This window comes from Aspergillus nidulans, chromosome I, assembly GCF_000011425.1.
Source record: "Aspergillus nidulans FGSC A4 chromosome I".
NCBI lineage: Eukaryota > Fungi > Ascomycota > Eurotiomycetes > Eurotiales > Aspergillaceae > Aspergillus > Aspergillus nidulans.
In genome coordinates this window covers 2,930,587-2,950,748 of record NC_066257.1, presented here as the reverse complement: position 1 = coordinate 2,950,748, position 20,162 = coordinate 2,930,587, and the positions used below count along the sequence as shown (strand labels likewise).

At 50.9% G+C, this 20,162-nt stretch overlaps 9 protein-coding genes across 9 annotated transcripts, besides 1 other annotated feature; 4 read left to right on the top strand and 5 right to left on the bottom strand.

Annotated features, from left to right (window-relative positions):
- Positions 1-20,162: part of a sequence feature (contig 1.112 1..353724(1)) that runs on past both edges of the window.
- On the bottom strand, positions 357-2,273 carry ANIA_06731 (stearoyl-CoA 9-desaturase sdeA). The gene is made up of 2 exons (XM_659243.2): positions 1,762-2,273; positions 357-1,709 (listed from the first exon to the last, which is right to left on the bottom strand). Exons 1-2 carry the CDS (start codon positions 1,997-1,999, stop codon positions 580-582), a joined length of 1,368 nt encoding a protein of 455 aa, XP_664335.1. The 5' UTR covers positions 2,000-2,273; the 3' UTR covers positions 357-579.
- On the top strand, positions 3,355-5,222 carry ANIA_06730 (xanthine-uric acid/H+ symporter uapC; the record flags this gene model as incomplete). Its single annotated transcript, XM_659242.2, has 2 exons — positions 3,355-3,613; positions 3,660-5,222. The coding sequence occupies 2 exons, from the start codon at positions 3,355-3,357 to the stop codon at positions 5,141-5,143; spliced, it is 1,743 nt and encodes a 580-aa protein (XP_664334.1). The 3' UTR covers positions 5,144-5,222.
- ANIA_06729 (MOSC domain protein) lies at positions 5,422-6,858 on the bottom strand (the record flags this gene model as incomplete). Its single annotated transcript, XM_659241.2, has 1 exon — positions 5,422-6,858. One exon carries the CDS (start codon positions 6,856-6,858, stop codon positions 5,422-5,424), a length of 1,437 nt encoding a protein of 478 aa, XP_664333.2.
- Positions 7,222-8,508, top strand: ANIA_06728 (uncharacterized protein; the record flags this gene model as incomplete). Its single annotated transcript, XM_659240.1, has 5 exons — positions 7,222-7,264; positions 7,312-7,519; positions 7,566-7,618; positions 7,665-8,284; positions 8,332-8,508. 5 exons carry the CDS (start codon positions 7,222-7,224, stop codon positions 8,506-8,508), a joined length of 1,101 nt encoding a protein of 366 aa, XP_664332.1.
- ANIA_06727 (uncharacterized protein) lies at positions 8,919-9,642 on the bottom strand (the record flags this gene model as incomplete). Its single annotated transcript, XM_659239.1, has 2 exons — positions 8,919-8,937; positions 8,975-9,642. The coding sequence occupies 2 exons, from the start codon at positions 9,640-9,642 to the stop codon at positions 8,919-8,921; spliced, it is 687 nt and encodes a 228-aa protein (XP_664331.1).
- On the bottom strand, positions 11,441-12,573 carry pre8 (proteasome core particle subunit alpha 2; the record flags this gene model as incomplete). The annotated part of the gene is made up of 5 exons (XM_659238.2): positions 12,445-12,573; positions 12,374-12,393; positions 12,275-12,325; positions 11,618-12,220; positions 11,441-11,559 (listed from the first exon to the last, which is right to left on the bottom strand). The coding sequence occupies exons 1-5, from the start codon at positions 12,486-12,488 to the stop codon at positions 11,441-11,443; spliced, it is 837 nt and encodes a 278-aa protein (XP_664330.1). The 5' UTR covers positions 12,489-12,573.
- ANIA_06725 (E3 ubiquitin-protein ligase MARCH) lies at positions 12,776-14,194 on the top strand. Its single transcript, XM_659237.2, has 3 exons — positions 12,776-12,822; positions 12,893-13,672; positions 13,729-14,194. The coding sequence occupies exons 1-3, from the start codon at positions 12,820-12,822 to the stop codon at positions 13,858-13,860; spliced, it is 915 nt and encodes a 304-aa protein (XP_664329.2). The 5' UTR covers positions 12,776-12,819; the 3' UTR covers positions 13,861-14,194.
- On the top strand, positions 15,089-17,879 carry ANIA_06724 (uncharacterized protein; the record flags this gene model as incomplete). Its single annotated transcript, XM_659236.1, has 2 exons — positions 15,089-16,041; positions 16,109-17,879. 2 exons carry the CDS (start codon positions 15,089-15,091, stop codon positions 17,877-17,879), a joined length of 2,724 nt encoding a protein of 907 aa, XP_664328.1.
- Positions 18,406-19,513, bottom strand: ANIA_06723 (protein dhbD; the record flags this gene model as incomplete). The annotated part of the gene is made up of 2 exons (XM_659235.1): positions 18,406-19,120; positions 19,212-19,513. 2 exons carry the CDS (start codon positions 19,511-19,513, stop codon positions 18,406-18,408), a joined length of 1,017 nt encoding a protein of 338 aa, XP_664327.1.

The window sequence follows — 20,162 nt, the reverse complement described above, 5'->3', positions numbered from 1 at the left end:
AGAGAGTAATGAATACTGTTGAGCCCAGGAAAATATTGGGCACATGAAAAAGAGCGGTGAGTGCAGCCCAGGTCTAGTGTTCCCTCGAAAATGCTTAGGTTAGGGCCGTTAGGATAGGGTTGGCAAAGTTAACAAAATGGAGAGGATACGTTGCAGTTATTCTTTACAACTATTCTGCTACGCACGATCTTTGATAGTCAACCTTCATTTAGGTTTATTCTTGATAGTGTTGCCTCATTATCGGTGACCTGGCAGTTAGGTGATGCATGAAACTAATAGCCAGATATAATGGCACATGCTCGGCGACAGCTTACTCACTCGTTGAATGTTACGTCGACTACATCTTTGATTCTAATGATTTTCTTACAACGTTGAGAATAAAAACAAATTGTAAGTTGATGGCATATCTCATTTCAAGTCTCGCTTTTAGGTAGACGGATCAACATGGGTAGACTACACCGACAGACATGGACCAAAACTCCGCAACTCCAAACTCTAAGGAACGATCAAACGCCAGTGTGCTAAGTTTCAGACCCTAAAGTGGGACAATGTGGAGCGGGAAACAAAAAAAAAAACAGATCACGCCGCATCCGCTGTGGGAATGGGTTCTGGGATCTTGGTTGGCTGCTCGCCGGCACGGATGACGCGCTGGCCAGAGCCATCACGCACGTACTCCACGTTCTCCTTCTGGGCACGCTTCCAGATTTCGACTTCACAGCCGCCGCGGATAACACCAACACGCATGGTAGAGAGGAGGTTGTGTGCGGCGTTGGAGTGGTAGTAGACACCACCGTTGAACATGGCGGTGGCGTCCTTCCCAATACCGGAGCTGATCATGGCCTTGCCACCGGGGTGGTCTTTGATGAAGTCCGTGACATCGTGGACAACACCGGCAATAGCCACGAGACCGCGGCCGTTCTTAGCCTGCTCGACGTAGTCGTCCCACTCCATGACGGGGAGCTGGTCAAGAGGAGTACCCCAATCGAGAGTGGCACGCTTACGGTCAAGCTTCTTCTGGAGCTGCTGGACACGACCCTTCTCAATCTCGTTGGCACGGAACTTCTTCAGGTCGTAGGCAAGACCAAGCTGCTTCCAGGCCCAGATGGACCACTTGGTGGGATCATACTGGTGCCATTCGATGGCGTTACGGTAGTCCGAGGGGAACTCGTGGTGGAAGTTGTGGTAGCCCTCTCCAAGGGTGACGAGAGCGGTGATAACGTGGTCACGAGGTGAGTTGCGGTCATCGAAGGGCTGGTCACCGAGCCAGTGGGCCAAAGAGTTGACGCAGAAAGTCGCCTGCTGGACGAAGAAGATACGCAGAATGCCGGCATACACGAAGCCGCCCAACCAGTCACCCCATCCAAGACCAGCAACAAGCATAGGCACAGCCAATCCCATCGTGAAAACGACCTTGAGGTAGTTGCGGTGCTGCCAGACAACGACGGGGTCCTCGTTCAGGTCGGAAATATCGGTACGGCCAATACGCTTAGGGTTCTGCTTCATCACCATCCAGCCAAGGTGAGAGTAGAGCAGACCCTTGCGAACGGAGTACGGGTCTTTGTCGGTATCGGTGTAGCGGTGGTGAGCGCGGTGGTCACGAGCCCACCAGCGGATAGAACCTTCGACGGCACCACCACCAACGGCAGCGAGCCAGATACGCAAAGGAAGGGTGGCGGAGTACGAGCAGTGAGCCCATAGACGATGGTAACCTGAGGAGGTCAGCATTCGGCATCAACCATCCTGGAGCTCGAAGCTTCTTACCTGCTGTGATACCGAGACCGGTGAAAAAGTAGTAGATGACGGCCCAGATGGCAGTCTTCAGCTGCAGTGGCACCCAGAACGCCTGAATGCACCCATAAAGCGGGATACCGATGATCAGGAAAACGTTCAGCCAGTTCACATGCTTGTACCAGTTATGGCGGTTGATAGCAGTGTCAGCGATGTGAACCTTTTTGGCCTCCGGGGCGCGAGCCCTGATGTCCGCCGTTGGTGCAGACATGGCTATCTCTAAGTGACGGTTGTTTTGATAAGTGAAAAATGAAAGAAAGCGAGTATTTAAACAGAAGAAAAAAAAAAGGTCGGCCTGGGCGAGGTCGACTTCGAAGGGTCCACCACGGCAGGACACAGGGAATGATGTTGGGGAGCAGATCAAAGGCGCCTGCGTTGATGCAGAGGCGGACGACTCAGCCAGCCGGAAAGTTAGGAAACGGAGTGGCCAGACACTTTGTAATTGGAAGAAACAAAATCATGAGATATCATAAGATCCCAAGGTAAAGACTGATTGCTGGAGGCCATGATAGGGACGGAACGAACACGGGATTCGGCCAATTGATGTACGGCTTGGAAATTCGCATCTTGTTGGGAGGCAAATCTCCATCTTTTTGTTGGGTCAAGACGACGAATGCAGGTCCGGAGTGTCCCCAACAGAGTGGCTCAGGCACCCGTTGTGTGGCTCAACTGTGGCTCGCGGCTGCTATTTCCGCCCTTATTCTGGAACGTGACTCGACGCGTTATTACTAAGGAGGCGTGCATTACGTTATGCACTGCAAGACTTCGGAGTACTTCGGAACCGGAGCACAGTGCCGCGACATCTTACATCGTCATGACCTCTGCAGCCTCTCGAAGCGACTCCGAGTCGATCAGCGAATCCCCTTGAACAACGTCATGCTCTAGACCTCGAGCCGTTCACTACTTGGAGTCCGTGCACACCATTTCTGTCCTGTGACAGCGCTTGAAATGGTACAAGTTCCGAGGTCTCGTTCGAGAAGAACTCTTGCACTGTGCAGAGTATCTGTAAGGCTGGAGTGGAGATAGGTTTGCTTATTCTATCACTAATGGAAAGGCCGTTTTGTGGGGAGTTAGCAAAGCGCGTGACTAAAGGCAATGTTTTATTGGACGCGATCAAAATCTGATCGATTAACGTGCCAACTCCAACGTCCCCCGCATCGTTCAATGCAGGAAAAGCTGTTAGATCTCAAAGATCACAGTGGACATACCACAGGCAGTGCAGCACAGGGTTTTGACAGCTGACACCCTGGGTTGCAGCCAGAACGTGGCAGAGTCCGATCGCAGATTCGGTGCCGCCCGCCTCGCTTGGGTGTCTGAGATAAGCTTTGGGGCGCTCGCACACGAACGGCTTATCTTAAATTGATCTCTGCTCGCGGGCGATAACATTTTGCATTATTCATTGCTTCACTCACGGCTTCCGCAGACGTCGGTCTCGCGAACTGCGGTCAGTTCATATAGGATGGCCATCCCGTCCACTGTCTGATGTTTGACTCAGGAAACCGTCAATCCCCGCCCATCTTCTAGGCTCCCGCATGATACGTCGAGATTGATCGTTCAACGGTGGATATGGACGGCCCAGATCAGATCGGGCCAGACGTCAGGCCCAGGAGGACATTTGGAGACCGCGTGCGACGAGCTGCTCGTGCTTTTACCACGAGAGATGGCCTGATCGGTGACTACGACTATGGCTTTCTCTTTACACCAAGACTTCCATTTGTGAAGCAGAAAAGGAGGGCTGCTCCGTTCTTTGGCCTCGAGGATAAGATCCCACTGGTCCTCGCTTTGCTTCTGGGATTGCAGCATGCGCTGGCGATGCTTGCTGGAGGTACTTCTACTGCAACCGAACCGTTGACTCATGCTTATTCTTGCAGTTATTACTCCTCCAATCCTGCTGGCTGGATCGTCTGGGGCCAACTTTGGCGCCGATGAGTCGCAATACCTTGTCTCGACCTCGCTTATTGTGTCAGGGCTTCTTTCCGCAGTTCAAATGTTCCGTCTGCATGTGTACAAGACTCGCTACTATGTCGGCACCGGACTGGTTTCGGTGGTAGGAACTTCGTTCGCAACGATTACAGTTGCAACCGGGACGTTTAATCAGATGTACTCAACTGGATACTGTCCAGTCGATGGCTCAGGAAACAGGCTGCCCTGTCCGAAAGGTTATGGGGCACTCCTAGCCACCTCCTGCCTTTGCTCGCTTCTCGAAATCGGGCTTTCCTTCATGAGCAGCAGGCTGCTCAAAGCTCTCTTCCCGCCAATCGTCACTGGCCCAACTGTCTTCCTGATTGGTGCGAGTCTAATCGGCAACGCAATGAAAGACTGGGCCGGCGGTTCTGGAACCTGCAGCAGCAATCCGGGCAATGGCGCTCTTTGCCCCAGCGCCGATGCACCACACCCCCTGCCTTGGGGCAGCGCCGAGTTCATCGGCCTTGGCTTCCTCGTTTTCGCCACCATCATCCTCTGCGAGCGCTTCGGGTCCCCAATCATGAAATCCTGCGCTGTCATTGTCGGCCTGCTGGTCGGCTGCATCGTCGCCGCGGCCTGTGGCTACTTCGACCGCTCCGGCATTGACGCCGCCCCCGTCGCATCCTTCATCTGGGTGAAAACGTTTCCGTTAACAATCTACGCCCCACTCATTCTCCCCCTCCTCGCGGTGTATATGGTCATCATGATGGAATCCATCGGCGACATCACGGCCACCTGCGATGTTTCCCGTCTCCAAGTAGAGGGTGCTACTTTTGACTCTCGCATTCAGGGTGGCGTCCTGGGAAACGGCATAACATGTCTTCTCGCCGGTCTCTGCACCATTACCCCGATGTCAGTATTTGCTCAGAACAACGGCGTTATCGCCCTCACCCGCTGCGCAAACCGCAAAGCTGGCTACTGCTGCTGCTTCTTCCTCGTTGTAATGGGCATCTTTGCAAAATTCGCCGCGGCTCTTGTTGCCATTCCTTCATCCGTCTTGGGCGGCATGACAACGTTCCTCTTCTCCTCCGTTGCGATCTCCGGCGTCCGAATCATGTGCAGCGTTGACTGGACCCGCCGCAATAGATTCATTCTCACGGCTTCGTTCGCGGTCGGTATGGCTGCCACACTTGTACCAGATTGGTTCTCGTATTTTTTTACGTATAGTGGTGACAACCATGCGCTTGAGGGGCTTTTGCAGGCTGTCGAGCTGGTCATGGCAAATGGGTTCGCGGTTACAGGGTTCTTGGGTCTCCTACTGAATTTGATCCTACCCGAGGATATGGAGGAGGATGTTGTGGAGTCCGAAGAGGACTATGAAGCCACAACTGTGGTGGGGATGCAGGGCGGGAGTGAGCCTGGTTCCTCTGGTCAGAATGTGAAGGCCTAAGAACTGCAAATGAACGCTTTGTTTGGCTCGACTCTAGAATTGCTTTGCATCTTTTTGGCTTTATAAGTTGCATATACTATAATTATATTTGTCCATATGTACTATGTATAATCTCATACCGCGCGACAAATCTCGTTTGATAGGGGAGGACAAGTTTAAACCCCTTCCACAACTTCCCCCGGCGCTAACATCTTGATATAGCAATGCTCGCCCCTCTTCAATACAGAAATTGCATCTCCAACCTGTATCTGCGATTCTGCAGCTTGTCAGTAAATCCACTAACAGCAAGAAGGGAAGAGAAAAGTGTCTAGGACGCATTCTGAACCATTTATCATAAGAATTAACAACGCACCTTCAACGGCCGGCACTGCCTGCATCCCCAAACAAGCATTCGTCAAATCCCCCTTATCAATCCTCCTATAGCTCTTCAGCGTCCGATCCGGCTCAGAAGGATGCCGAGTCCCTGTGTCCGGGTCGACGTTGGGTAGTTTGCACCGGACTGTGCGGCAGGCTGTGTACATTATTAACGCCTGTTCTGCGCTGTCTCCTTCATCATCCTCTTTAGGTGCTTTCTTTTTTGCAGTAGCTGGAGAGATACGAATAACTTTCCAATCGTCTTCCTCAAACGCCTTCGGACCCTGGACGATAATATTTGCCCTGAAACGCCGAACGCTTAGATCAGGAATATCTTCTGCGCACCGTGCATTCACATCGCGCACGCTAGAAAGTGAAATAATGTGGATTGGGTAGGCGTCTGCGAAGCCTGTTTGGGGCTGGAACCCTATTTCTTGTTTCCGCGGTGCGTTACGGTAGATTTTGCGCGTGTGGGTAGGGTTCACTCGGAAGAGAGTAATACGGCGATGACTGCTGTTGGCGGTAATTCTGCTGGCTAGGTTGAAATTTGGGAAGCCTTCATTGAGGAAGTCGTGGAATGACGATGGAATGTATTGCCCGTAGTTGTATGCTAGCGGGTTGTCTTTCCAGATCTTGACACGCTCGCGGGGGACACCAGAGTCCAGTTTCATATTTTCAGACCCTGAAGGTTGACAGAGAGGGACCGTGAATGACCCCTCTCGAGCGATGAGACCGAAATGCAACCCCATTTGGAAAACGGCTGAGTGTACTGCATGCCAGCCCAGGCCGCGATATGGATTAGGACGGGGGTAATAAACCAGCATTACTCCGCCTGATCTTACCTCTTCAAGGTCAGATCTATATCCCTGCATGGTAGCATCAGGAACCCAGATCTCTGGACGAACGAGAGCAAGTCTGTTGAAACCCCGGTTACGAAGGGTTCTCGCAATCCAATTCCCCTTCTCATCCAGCTCCGCAAAGCAGAACTGTCGGTCAAAGGCAAATCCCGTGGGCACTATTCCCGACTCGTCAAGTTCGATGCCCTTGCAGCTCTTTATTGGGTACGTGAAGAGCGCTTTAATGCGCCATGCTGGACAGCCTCGCTCATCTGTACTAGATTCTGAAAAGCCACTGCTGTTTTTTGGATCATATTCGTCATGAAGGTTGCTTTGGCCTTTCGGAAGGCCTATCCTTCGACAACCGCGTGGCGTAATAGCAGCGGTATTCTCAGCTGAGAACCTGATGACAGCGTAGACTGTGAATATAAGGACGCCTGATATGGCGAGGATGGTATTGAGTAATATGACACTTTGCTGGGGTTCCAGCATTGCCGGTATCCACAATTGCTGAATGCCTTGCATCAACACACAGATACAAGACTCCGTGAATCCTGAAGGCTAATTTCTGTATATAAAATATAACCAATGTGACCGAACGTTTAGGTTGAAGAGTGATATAGGAGCCGATGCAGATCTGAAAAATCCCATTGGTCGATCCTGATTGTCAGATTGGGAATAGCGCAACACCATCCCAACCATATCACGTGCTTGTAATTGGCCCAGCTTCCCTTTCTGGTAAAACCACTCAAGCTTAGCAGTCAACATTGTGCTTCCTGCGCCAGCTGAAGATATTGGCACGGCGGAGTATTTCGAATGTCAACAGTACAATTTCTAAGGGTTGGAATGGGACTTGTTCTCAGACTTACCGTCGATTGATGTTCCAAGATGGACACACAAGAGCTGCTCAGCCCGGCAACTCAACGACTCCGTACGCAGTCTCTCGACGCTTGTAGTGGCTTGATCTGACATATTCAGGTCCTGTCGTTTCTTATTCTGCATCGCAATCCTTACAGGCGTCAGCAGCCCTCAGTGTCGGTGCCATCCCAACTGGTATCACTCAACTAGATAATGCGATCAGTCCGCTCCCCGCAGAACAAGATGATGACGCCGACTCCCGCGGGATTCCTCAGGGCCAAGTAACAGAAGTCTTTGGACCGCCTGGTGTTGGGAAGACGTCTCTTGCGTATGTCCTCCAGGAGTTCCCGTATGCAAGCCTAACTTATTTGAAGGCTCAACGTCGCCTCGAACGCTCTCCTTGCTGGCGGAAAGGTGGTTTGGATTGGTATGCTATCTGGCTCTTCCTTAAAACGCAGACTGATGCCATTCAGATACTGGCTCTCCACTGCCCCGGTTACGTCTTCGCGATGTTCTACAGAAGTCCATTGAGGTTTCAAAATCACCTCAAACAGCGGAGCAACTTGTGCAAAACCTGACTCATATTCGAGCCCAGTCTCTGCCTCACATACTCGCACTCCTACTACATCCCCCGTCAACATTTCCACCCCAGGACTGCAGATTACTAGTCGTCGACTCTGCCTCAGGGCCCTTTGCGTCATACTTCCCAAATCCCACGGAACTCAAGGCACGCCTTGGGCAGTCAAAAAATATCGATAAAGCGCAGGTCCAATGGCTCATGAACAGAAGTTCTAACGTTACAAGTGATCTGGCGAATCAGCTGATGAAGCTAGCGACAACCCACCGGATGGCTGTCCTTGCCATCAATCAGACCCGGACCAGGATCAAAGGCCAGCCACGTGCCACTCTGTGTCCAGTCTTAGCTGGTGGGGCGTGGGAAAGTAGTATAAGCACCCGGCTTGTTCTGTACCGCGATCTTTTGACCACGGAAAACACTGTTGAGGGTATTCGGTGTGCGGAAGTAATGAAAAGATCTGGGAAAATGTTGGCAGTGCGGTTAGGGGCGAATATTGTTCAATTTGTGATTGAGAAGGTATGGTCGAATATTCTGACTATTTCTAATTGGCTTACAAGTGACAGGATGGGCTGCGTGCTTTGGACGATCAGCCGGCCTCTCGTACGACCGCTTTGGACTTTGGCGAAGCACAGGACACACCTCTACAGAGAAAACGCAAGGTTGACGAGATCGCAGATAGCGAGGATGAAGGTGATTCTGATGCAGAATACGGATGGGTGGACGACGGCTTCGCGAAGTGACACTGTGCGGGAAAACGAAACACGATGCTCCCAGTTCCTTCATGGCTACATACCACTATGAATACACACTCCGAAAGTCTGCCGCGTCCTCTGTCAAAATATGCCAAATCCATACTAAAGATCACCGCCTCTCGGGCGTCTCTCAACCCAGGTTGAAACTTCCGTCATTGCTAAAATCTTGTCATCCGGCACATCGATGTTTGTTTGAGATGGAGGCGCTTTTGAAGCAGCGTTCATCATTGAGCTGTGACCGAGATTGACCCCGCCACGGACGGCCGCCGACACTCCACCTGGGGGACGGGAAGCCTGGAGAGAGCATAGATGGATCGGGCTCCCGACTAAACCGGTGCGTTTATTGCCATGGACAACGTCGACGAGCTTTCCCAGAACCGCAAACTCCAGCTTCAACTTCACGCTGTAGACGACCCCCTTCAACGTTATTTGGATAGCATACAAGCTGGCGTACTCAAGTCCCAGAAGCACTAAATCCATTGTGACAATCATCACGTTGATCCCGACCAGCTGATGCATTATTTTCCGGTTCTCACGACTGGAGGTGAGCTGAAGCATCCTGATTGTCTCCCAGACGTATAGTACTGAGATGATGACTTCCTGAATCGTGAACCCGGTCATCTGAATCTTCTCCATGACGTTATAGCCTACTACCCAAGGCTCGTCAGCGACGACATTTGCCCCGTACGTCAAGACGGTTGTTGGCACGTGCAGAAGGAAGACATTTGCTATGATCATGTACAAAACGCGATGAAGGATCCGTTCGTCTCGAAGCACAAGATGTAACCGAGAATAGAGGACGAAAGATTGGCCTGTCACCATTGTCCACCAGCCGACGGTAAGGATACTGACAGAGAACGTCGAGTCAACATGACTGAAAAACTTCAACAGGAAACCGATTGAGTATGGCACAACTCCCACAACTCCGGAGATCAAAAGACTCCAGAAGTATAGCCCCTTCCACCGCCGAAAAGTGGAGAGCACCAGAACAACGAGCTCAAGGACATTGTAACAGGAGAGCGCGATAAATATCGTCAGAACCGCCAAGAGACCTTCACTTCTATCCTCACCCGTAAGGGACCCTGAGATTCCATCATAAATGTCTTGGGCCATCGACACCATATCGTCAATGCAACTGCAACTGGAAACTGGTCAGTTACAGGACAACAAGAGGAGGGATGGAATATTGCCTATTCTTCAAAGGAAAAAAGACCCAAGCACAGAAGATTTTAAAATCGCCTGTAACGGAAGCACTCACCATCCAATCTCAAAGGGAGACGGTCAAAAAAGCAGAAGTACCACACCAGGGAACACTGTCAAGCTGGGCCATGGTCCTGGATCTGGCAATGTTTTTATAAAGAACAGAATAACAATACATGCACACAGACCACTACAACGTATCCTCTTCCTCAAGTAGCCATCCATTAAATTGCAAGCAAACAAAACCAATAGTAACGACAACCACCACAAGGACTTCGAGCTTGCTTAGAAGCCGCAATGGCAAAGCAAGACGCCGATCCCGCATCAGCCAGTTACTCCTATCTCTCCATATCCGGAACTCCGCTTATAGAACGTGCTCAGTGACAAAGACAGAGGAGTCGAGGCCTGGAGTGACAGTAACAATCAATCGACTCCTGTCCCGAAATCCACCACGAAGAACCCAGACCAGATCTAAGACCAGGACCAGTTAAACGGCGCACCGATGAAACAGCGCAACAAGGGATTCAGGGTGCTAATGTTGCACGAGGCCGCCGGGTGTTGACTCCTATGCATGGTGAGTCTGGAGAATGAGGGTGATAATATGGAGAGAGACGCCAAGGTTCGGCCGGTAATACTTTTTCAAGTCTACGGCCTAGGGCACACGACCGGCATTCTGAACAAAGCGGAAAAAGTAAGTCAAATGTGCACCACGGTGTGATTGGGTGAAGCCAGGCATGGGATTAAATCTTAACAGACTATGACTAGACTTTATCTGGGGTATGAAAGATCTTTGGAAGGTTTGGTGCCTTAAGGCCCTAAAGAGGCACAGGTGGCAGGGATTATACGAGCCCTGGCCAGTTAAAAGAAGCTATGGAGAGGGCTGGGAGCATAGGATTGAGCCTAGCTAGAGTCTAGACAGGCACAGATCCGCTGGAGAGTCCCAAGTTGGATCTCAACAAACATCTCTCTTAGCCAGTCAAACTATAGTGTCGCTAATCTCTCCAATGAAAGGGGGAGCAAGAGATTTAAGCTATCAACGATCATTCCTGGGCTCCCTGGGTCACCAATCTCTCAAGCAAACACGAAGAACAAGGAGATTGTGCCCCAGGAATGAAGTCCTTTGCTCAAACGATGCGAGAAGAGTTTACTTAGTCCAACGCACCACACTGTAACGGGTACCCTATGGAGCGTACTGTACAGGGCATCAAGACATAGGCTCTCTTTCAACCTAGGACTGTGTAACACGCATGTAGTGAGCCGGTTCCGGTGACTGGGATGGTGCTACAATGTACGCCCAAGATACGAAGCATGATGATGGACAAAGTTTTCCTTTCCCACCCGAGGATGATTGTCAATCCGTGAATGGACACAGGGTTGCATGTTTAGAGTTGCGTTGGTTGGTTCTTTATGGCTTCCTTAGCAGCCCCTGCCGCCACTATGATATTGCGGGGAAGCTCATTTGTTTGAAGAGGTCACTAGGCGCACAGATGGCTTACTTTGGTGTTGCCTTTTTGTTCTTTTTCTTTTTCATTTTTTCCATAGACATGAAAAGAGGCGTAGCGCGTTGCAGCCGTCCTATCAGCATCGTATGGTTGAAGCCCATGCTTCGGGACTAAGTGACACAATGTAGAGGGAGAAAAGCGAGTAATTCTTGTCAGACTCAATGCAATAGGAGTCTATTATGCTACAGATCTCGACGGGATTAACATGAACGAATCATTTATAGACTGGTCAGATAGTCTTCGATCTCCTCTTTCGTAAGCTTCCTGAATCGGGGACCACGGGCTCCTTCAACGCCCTCGTAGCCAAGCAAATGATCGGCGGGAGGGCCAACGATGCCTATAGCGACAATTAGCTTTTCGCGCCCCGAGTTGCGAATACTCTTCCAAACACTCACCAATTTCTATCGTGTCACCATTCATCTCGCCTTCGATTGTTTCCTTCAAAGTCAGTAGAGCAATGTGGATGGCATCTTCAAGCTCGAGCCCCTCCGTGTAACGCTTCTCAAGGAACGTCTTTGCACTCGTGGCGTGCTTTCCGATGGCCGTAGCCTTCCAGGGGTAATAGCTGCCGCTGGGGTCGACCTGGTATAAGCTGGGACCTCCCTTCAGAATGCCGCCTGTCTTTCCAGTAGCCTTCTTGGGCTCTTCCTCCTCTCCCTTCTGAGCCTGGGCGGTCTCAGGCTCGACACCCTCGTCCCAACCCGCAATCAGCAAGCTGACACCATATGGCCGAACACCACCGGACTGTGTTGCCTCTTGAACGACGCGGGCAACATCCTGCACTAATATCCGGGTGGGGGGGTATTCGTTGTAGATGCGCTTATAGCCGGTGTGTGAGACCTTGCGGGCCTTGTCGACAAGCACTCGATAGTCGGGGCTCATACCGGCGTAGACCATGCCGATGTCGGGTGTGATGAGGGAGATCTTGGAGAGCGAGGGAGGATCAATCAAGGGCGAGGAAGACTTCTTCTCAGTGGCCAAAACGATTCCATTTGTAGCTGCAGCGAGAGATCAGTAGCTGTCACGTCTAGTCGGAGGTCAGCCAACTGCACCTTTAATTCCAAGAGCGGTTACTCCTTGGTTGACTGCGTTCAATGCATATTCTATATCAATTAGCACGGTCGCTTAAGATTGGCAGTTAAGACTCATACCAATCTGAACGAGTTTCCCGCTAGAAGGTTGTTAGCAAGCCGTGGTGCCTCATCATTAGAGCTCCGCTTACCTTGGAGAAAAGGTGGTCAGGGAGAAAGAATATCTGTCGGCCATCGGGACGTCTGTATATCTTTGCAAGCTTCACAGTGATTAAAATTATGAGGAGATGAAGGAGATATTCAGCAGAGTTAATGGAGATGGGATGGAGGATAGCACTGGCTGGTTGACGTGTGAGCCTGGAGCCTTCAGCTCACATCAGTTTACCAGTCCAAAGTCGGAAGGCGGTGGCAGTAAATCGGAGCTCCTCCATCTCCACTCGCCCACTCAACTTCGTCTCGTCTTTTGCTTTTTCCGTTTATTTTTTTTTTCATGCTCATCATATGGACTGGATGGCTATGGATGACGACTGCACATAAGCGTTCTTCCTTTCCTGTAACTCTCACTTATGGTATATTCATACTATGCGGCCACCCTGAATCGACAGTACTATGGAAGGGCTGAATATGCCAACCTGGCAGTTTCCTACGGAATCGCCAACAGATTCCGCAAGTCCCGGCGGAAATCAGAGCTCTGAGTTTACCCAACAGGCTGGTGACTCGGGTGCTACCTCTGAGCACCCTAAAAGGCACTATCCAAGTCGCTTATGTCGCATTTGCCTGGAGACCGTGCCTCCAACCCTTGTTCCTCCTTCGGAACATATGCCTGGCTTCCTTCAGCGCGGAGTTCGTGTCGTCTACGAGTCTGAGGATCCGGAGCTCGGGCGCCTTCTCAAGCCCTGCAAATGCAAAGGTTCATCCCGTTATGTCCATGAGGGATGCCTTCAGACCTGGCGATTATCCAGCCCCAGCCACGACAAGAGACGCTTCTGGAATTGCCCGACCTGTGGCTTTCAGTACCGGCTAGAGCGCCTCACTTGGGCGGGCTGGATCAATAGCCCAATCAGTCAGATAGCCTTGACTAGCCTCGTTTTGCTTTTGACCATTTTCTTGCTTGGTTTCATTGCTGACCCTATCATTAATTTTTACATTGACCCGGTGGAAACGGTGTATTATGCCGATTACTGGGAGGAAAATAGTTTACTTGGCGCCAAAAGTCCTACTTGGATTGATCACTTTCTAAAAGGAATGACATCGCTGGGGTTGCTGGGCTTCGTCCAGACTCTTTATGGGCTCGCGCCATGGCACTGGTCTACCGTACGATCGTCCACGATTGTTCGTGGTCGTGCCAGCACTGGAAGGGATCGAGTTTCTTCTATCCGCTGGATCGTTGTTGTGCTCGGCATTGCGAGTTTTTTCTGGGTACGTATCCTATGGGTCCCCATGCATACTCCTGGGCGGCCGCTGACCACTTGAAGGCCGTCTACAAAGGTGTAAGGGCGTGGAGCCGTTTGATATTGGAAAGGGCAAGTGGACGTGTAATGGACGTCCCGTCACCCGACGACGACGATGATGACGAAGCCGAGGACAGCCACCCGAAAACCGAGTAGATTCGGTTGTTAGTCTGTATCCGACCTGGCGCAACTCTGTAATATCCCAAATCGCACAACTTTAAGTTGTCACGGTCCTGTCAATGACGTGCCAATTAGTCAACGTGCGAATAACGACACCGACCCTCTTAACCGCGGAGGAGTTTGAGAGATAGATACTGTTGGGAACGTTCTGTTCCCTTCTGTTCCTCTATCTCGTTAAATCAAACGTCCTTCGTGGGAGGGTCGAATTGCAGACTCGATTTCTACCGGCGCTCTCGCAGTGGGCGCTTCTGATTGAGGTGCGGTACATCATCTGTTATGTAGCGAGTTTTGATTAGGAATGAATAACTATGTTCAAATAGTCTATTCGACTCATAAATGAGCGTTCTTTCAGTGCTTTCACTTACACGTGTCAGACACTATCTATTCCCTTCAGGTTCATCAGACGATCCTCGCGGCCAGTGATTCCGACGGCGATATTCTAGAGTGGCAGCAACTAGGACCGGGCGACTCCATAGCCTACATAAGGACGTCCTTGCTACTCAACTGGTTTAGTCCAGCAAGCTCTAGAGCTTCCTCATCTTGCGCACGCTTCCATTAGTATCAAAGTATCTCGCAAATCTTGGACTCTCTCGACCAACAACAGCAGCGAACCTCCAGCGGCCTCACTTTCTCTCCAATTGACTTTCCCAGGTTTCTGCATTGAGGAGCACAATTTACGTCACTGGTGATGTTCAGCAGCTTCTGTTAATTTGACTCACTCCTTAGGTAGGATGGGCTGTTCAGGCTCAGTGCGCTCTTTACAGGTTCATTCTGTCCAAGCCTTTTCCCCTTGCCAACAGGAATATCAAAGACTAGGCATGTCATTCACCTGGTCTCACATTTATTGGTGGATTTGCAGCTGTTCCCTCCTAAATCCGTTGTCTGCCTTGTGTTCCAGGTTTTACGCAGACAAGATGGCGCTAGAAAATGAAAGTTGCGTGAATTATGTTGCAGCAACACAAAGAGCAGTGAAGGGCTTCTCCCCAGGCAAGATCTTGAGATCATACCTCTGTGTTATGATAATGCTGTTACGCACTTTCATGAGATTTCATCTTCGCATCTTGCACTTCACACTGCCGCTCGCCGCATGTCGCCAATATCTTAGCCCTACCTGAAGGTCTTCTCTCTGGCTTCTATTCGTAGACCTCATTCGCGACAAGCTTCTCTTTTGCGAATTACACCCAGCACCTTCCTTCCAGAAGCTATGTCTTATTTCTCCAGACATGGGTCTGGAGGAGCTGCTTCGGCATACCCTACTCTTCCTCCTACTCCAGAGGAACCCGAAGAGGATATTTTGACAGACCACGAGAACGAGGAAACCGGGCTTTGTCACCATCAGCCCTATGCGAAGAATGCCGTCGAGGCGCCTGATCAGTATCGTCATGCCACTGTTGAAAGCCACGCGCAGTCAAGCGACGACTTGCAGAACGAGGTGGTTACTACTTCGACCAAATGCTCTAACGCCAACGAGGCCGACACTGTCCTCCCTTTACGCCCTCGGTCCCGTTCCTCAACTATTTCCACTGAGCCTTTTCCTGACTTGGATGCCTCCATGTCCGAGCTTCCCTCTCTTGCCTACAGGGCGCAGGAAGAGGCTTACAAGCATGCAATGGGCAAAGTAGCAGAAGAAATTTTGCGGATGAATGAAATCAGGGACCACATCATTGCAATCCGTGGCCCAGCCTCTTCTGTTGAAGACGAAGAGTTGGCTCGCAGCAGGTCATCAATGATCGTCTTAGAAGGCGTCCGTCCCTGTCCTGAAGTGTCTCATCATGATCACTTCTGCGTTCAGCAGGAGGCCCACAAGCGTGCGATGCATGAGCGAGTTGATCAATTCCTCAAGGGACGGGAAGATGTCCCCAAACACTTTGGCAAAAGGTTCAGTGCTGTTACAAGCATGATCGTTCATATGGAATTTATCTTGTTCCGCAGCAAGAATTTTCCTAGAGACCCTCTCAATCAGGCCAGCGAAAACGATCTGAAGACCGTTTTCCACTACACGACGAAAATAATCGAGTACTTTTCTGCCGTTGGCGGGCTCATCTTCCGCGAAAGGAATAATGCAGAGCGTGCTCGTGTCCTTATTTCCCAGGTGGCCGCAAAAACTGGAGTCACTCTGCTGGACCGATTCAAGGAAATGGCCGCGATAATCATCCAGTAAGTCTTCTCTTCCCTCTCAGCTATCCTAGAAAGCGATAAACTAACTCTACTATTGACCGGACAGGTACCTCAAACGCGCGCGCCGCAGTGAACAGAACTTCTTCGAAATTTTTCAGCAATTTTTCGAGGTGTGGCTATACGACGACTTTCATGTCATGTACAACAACTACCTCGTTGAGCATATGCCCAACATTCCTCCGAACTTCCAGCGGTTGTCGTATCTGCTGAATGCGACTTATAACATGCTTGGGCAGATGATCCGAGACTATGAGGCGCTTGGCAAGATAAACCGTGATATTGGTGACCGTTTCATTCGTCCTGTCGTGGACCAGATGGCGCGAGGCGATAATCTCTATGGCAATCCCATCAACGAGCCTGCTTACCCTGCGTGTGAGCATGAGAACAAATACCTCCTCGCCCTTTCTCGCTCCGCTGCCGAGCGTCATCAGTCCGAAGTTCACAGAGAGCTTGCTTTTATTCTTGGGCATGCCCAAACCGAGACTGGAGCGAAACACCACGTTAACCAGGCCAGGAGCCCTACCGTGTTGTCAGCTTGTTTTGGGATCAGCAACGACGAAGCTCCTCAAGATCACGCTCATGGCCTTGGCAATAGGACCTCCCAGGAATGTCGTGCCGCTCATGAGGCGTTGCATTACCCTTTCCATTCCAGAGTCGAACCTCATGGCCGCCGGATTTCTGACCGTCTCGGACCATCCGATGTTCCCCTTGTTTATAGGTCCTCCCCTTTTATCGTGAGACACCACAGCAATACCCTTGAACAAGGGACCCTTTCTCGCCCATACCCCATGCCAGACGGATATCGTCACGACAACTCCCAGCTGCCAGAACAATCCATTTTGCAGTCTTCCTACACGTCGGCCCAAATGTTCTCCTCACAGTCTTCTCACGCCTTGGCTGCAGGAAGCTCGCGTTCCGACAGTCTCCCTGTCGAGCATGGTAAGGATGATACTTGCGGCGTCTCGGACACCGACTATGCACCGCCCGAAGCCATGACCAGCCTTAAGTTCAACCGCTGCTGGGAAGAGACCCATCGGCCTAACAGTAAAGCCTCTCTATCTTCCTATGCTGGGCACCCCCAGACTGGCGATGCTGAAAACAACGGTGGCCACATCACCCGCCACGGAACCCTGAACGAGCATCTTCGCGGCCACACCTCCACTGAACAGTCTGAAGCTACTTCATCCCATAGCGCGCAGTCTTCTCGCACTCAGTCCTATGACGAGTCAAAGCCACAGTGCCAGCAAGATGACTGCCCTGACGAAGATATTCTTGACCTTAACGCCGCGGAAGAAGAAGAGGACGAGGAGGCCTGGCTCCGCCACGATTACATTGACTACAGGCACCGCTGTACTAACACCTTCGCAGCTCGCCTTGAGGCGCTAGCCCATATACGTCGTCAGAACTCTATCGAGAACGGCGAGTACGAAGATCCCTCAAATAATGTCCCCTCCTTCGCGGCCTCCCGTCCTCGTCCCTCTGGCTATTCTATCTCTCGTTCTATGTTGCAATTCCAGTACCCCGCTTATGAGGACGCCTCTGATCAGGACCAAGCTCTGGAGCGTCGTGTTGTCGCACGTGACGACAATAACTCGCCTATTCTCCCTCCCATGCCTGAACATCCTCGCTTTGCCGTCTCTTTGGACTCAGACGAGGATCATCCCGTGCCTGTTGGTATAGTCCGCCCTCAGCCTCGTCCCGCCGCCATGCCGATCGCTTTGCCATGCCCGGTTACTCGTCGTGGGCTTTCTTCAGATTGTGAGCGTGAGCGTGAGGTTTTTATCTATGAGGCGCCTCGTCAAAACCCTAAGTTGTGATCGTTTGGATTATGCTGTCACCAACGGAGACTCTGCATGCGCAGATGCCACTTGGATTTAAGGTGGGATGAAGTCAGGGAGCGTTCAAGCACAAAGCGGCCTGCCGCATGAGGTCCAGCTAAGAACAGTTAAGAGAAAGCAATATAAATAGCACGAAAAAGCAAATCCACAAAAAAAGCCTAATCAGATATTCCAAGGGAAAAAAAAAGTCGAAAAACATAAATCTTGTGAAACGCCCACTTTGCAGTCCCCAACGCTTTATGGATATCATCAGCAGGAGACTGGAAGCAATGAGTTGTCAGGATACGAAAGTCAATCTCGAGGTTGCCATCCGGTGTACTGCAATGTACAGTACCAGGCTGTTCACGCAGGACTCACTTCGGAAATCGATTCTTGATACCCTAGATAGATAGAAGCTTGCGATAGATAGTCTGCTCCTCTACCTATTTTGCTGCTCAATTCAATCCAGTCCTTTCTTGTCACTTTATCATCCATGAACTCATTCAAGATTCAGATATAAACAGAATCAAGCCTCCGAATCCTTATACGGACCCAACCTAAACAGTCGTTTTGCATTCTCCCTCCCGATCTTAACCTTATCAACAAGGTTCAACTCCGCACTATCAAACCACTCACAAGCATCCTCAAAATGTTCAAAAGGATAATCAATACTGAACAGAATACGATCCGCCGAAACCTCGCCCATACAGAACTTGAGCGTATTCGTTGAAAAGTGACCACTTGTCGTAATCCACAGATTGTCCGCAAAGTACTCCCGAATCGTCCGCTTACACGTCTCCGCCAGACCAAGCTGCTTCTTGCGGTCCTCGAACCAGTGGTTTATCCGCCACATGTCGAAGGGTATGTGCTCGCCTAGATGGCCGAGGATAATTTGAAGCTTGGGATGGCGGTCAAAGACGCCATTCGTAACCATCCCCAGCACGTGCAAGGAAACGCCCTGCGCAAAACTGAGAGGCGGTCCAACGAGCCATTTACGGTCAGCCCACAGCTTGTTATAGATTGTGCCCGTGGGGTTTCGCGGGTGCAGGTAGAGCGGCACGTTGAGGTCTGTGCAGGTTTTCCAGAAGACATCCCAAGATGCATTATCGTAGAAAATCATATCGTCACCGTCTGGACCTGCGCGCTGAGTGTCGTTGACCAGCGCGCCGAGGAAACCGTACTTCTCGACACAGCGACGGAGCTCGGTGGCTGCTTCTTGAGGATCGTGCATTGACAGTGTCCTACCACAAAGCTAACTTAGCTTACCCGTCCCAACTTTGTGTCTTTGTTCCTAGATGATCACAGAAGTAGAAGGCACGGATGAAAACGTACGCAAAAGCCCCAAATCGATCCGGGCGCTCCTTGATCTGCTCAGCAATGTAGTCATTGATCTCGACCGCGAGAGCCTGCGCCTCCGCGGGGTCCCAAATGTCCTGTACACCAGGGGCAGTGTAGGAAAGAATCTGGTAACCGACGCCATACTTGTCCGCGTGCTCAATGCGCATCTTGGTGATGTCTGTGATTTCCTTAACGTGGGTTTCGGGGTCTGTAGAGAAGAGAGATGCCCACCAGCGGGTCTTCTCTTCAAAACGTGGGAGCGCGAAGGCTTCTTCGAGAGCGATCTTGCCGAGCATCTTGCTTTCTTAGTTTTGGAAGAATGAGAGAGTAAGAGAATGCGGAGAGAAAGAAACGCCCATAGGATTGTCGTGGGAACTGTGTCGTTGCACTACGGTAAGGTTTATATATTTGAGGGGTTTACCGTGATCCGATCGGATTGAGAGGGGTTAGGAAGTGATCATGACCAGGATGATTTCACATCGGAAGCAGAATTACCCCATATTTCTCTATCTCCCCCATACTCCCACAACTTACTACAGCCTTCATCGCCCGACCATCCGGAAAGTATCCGAATGATGGCGGATCGACCGCCTGTCAGTCCTTAGCCGCCATTCCCCGCACTACTGATAACGATAACGATAACGATAGAGCTCACTAAGTGCGATAAGAGCGGGTCTGGGGAAGCCTGGTCAAGCCTGGGTATTTGCTGATAAGTATCCATAGTCTGTCGCTCTGAGTCTGGGAGACTGACATTTGAATAATGGTGGTAAGCAAATCTCGGAAAAAATAATGTTATATGAGTGCCCAGTACGATGAGTGGATCTGGCGTCCGCATACGGTACTCTGGCCTCTGCACCTAGCGAGAGTCCTTCCAAAATTGTCGCACACAAACACCAGCAAGGTTATCCTTAGCGATTGTCCTCCGTCCACGTCCGTCCACGTCCA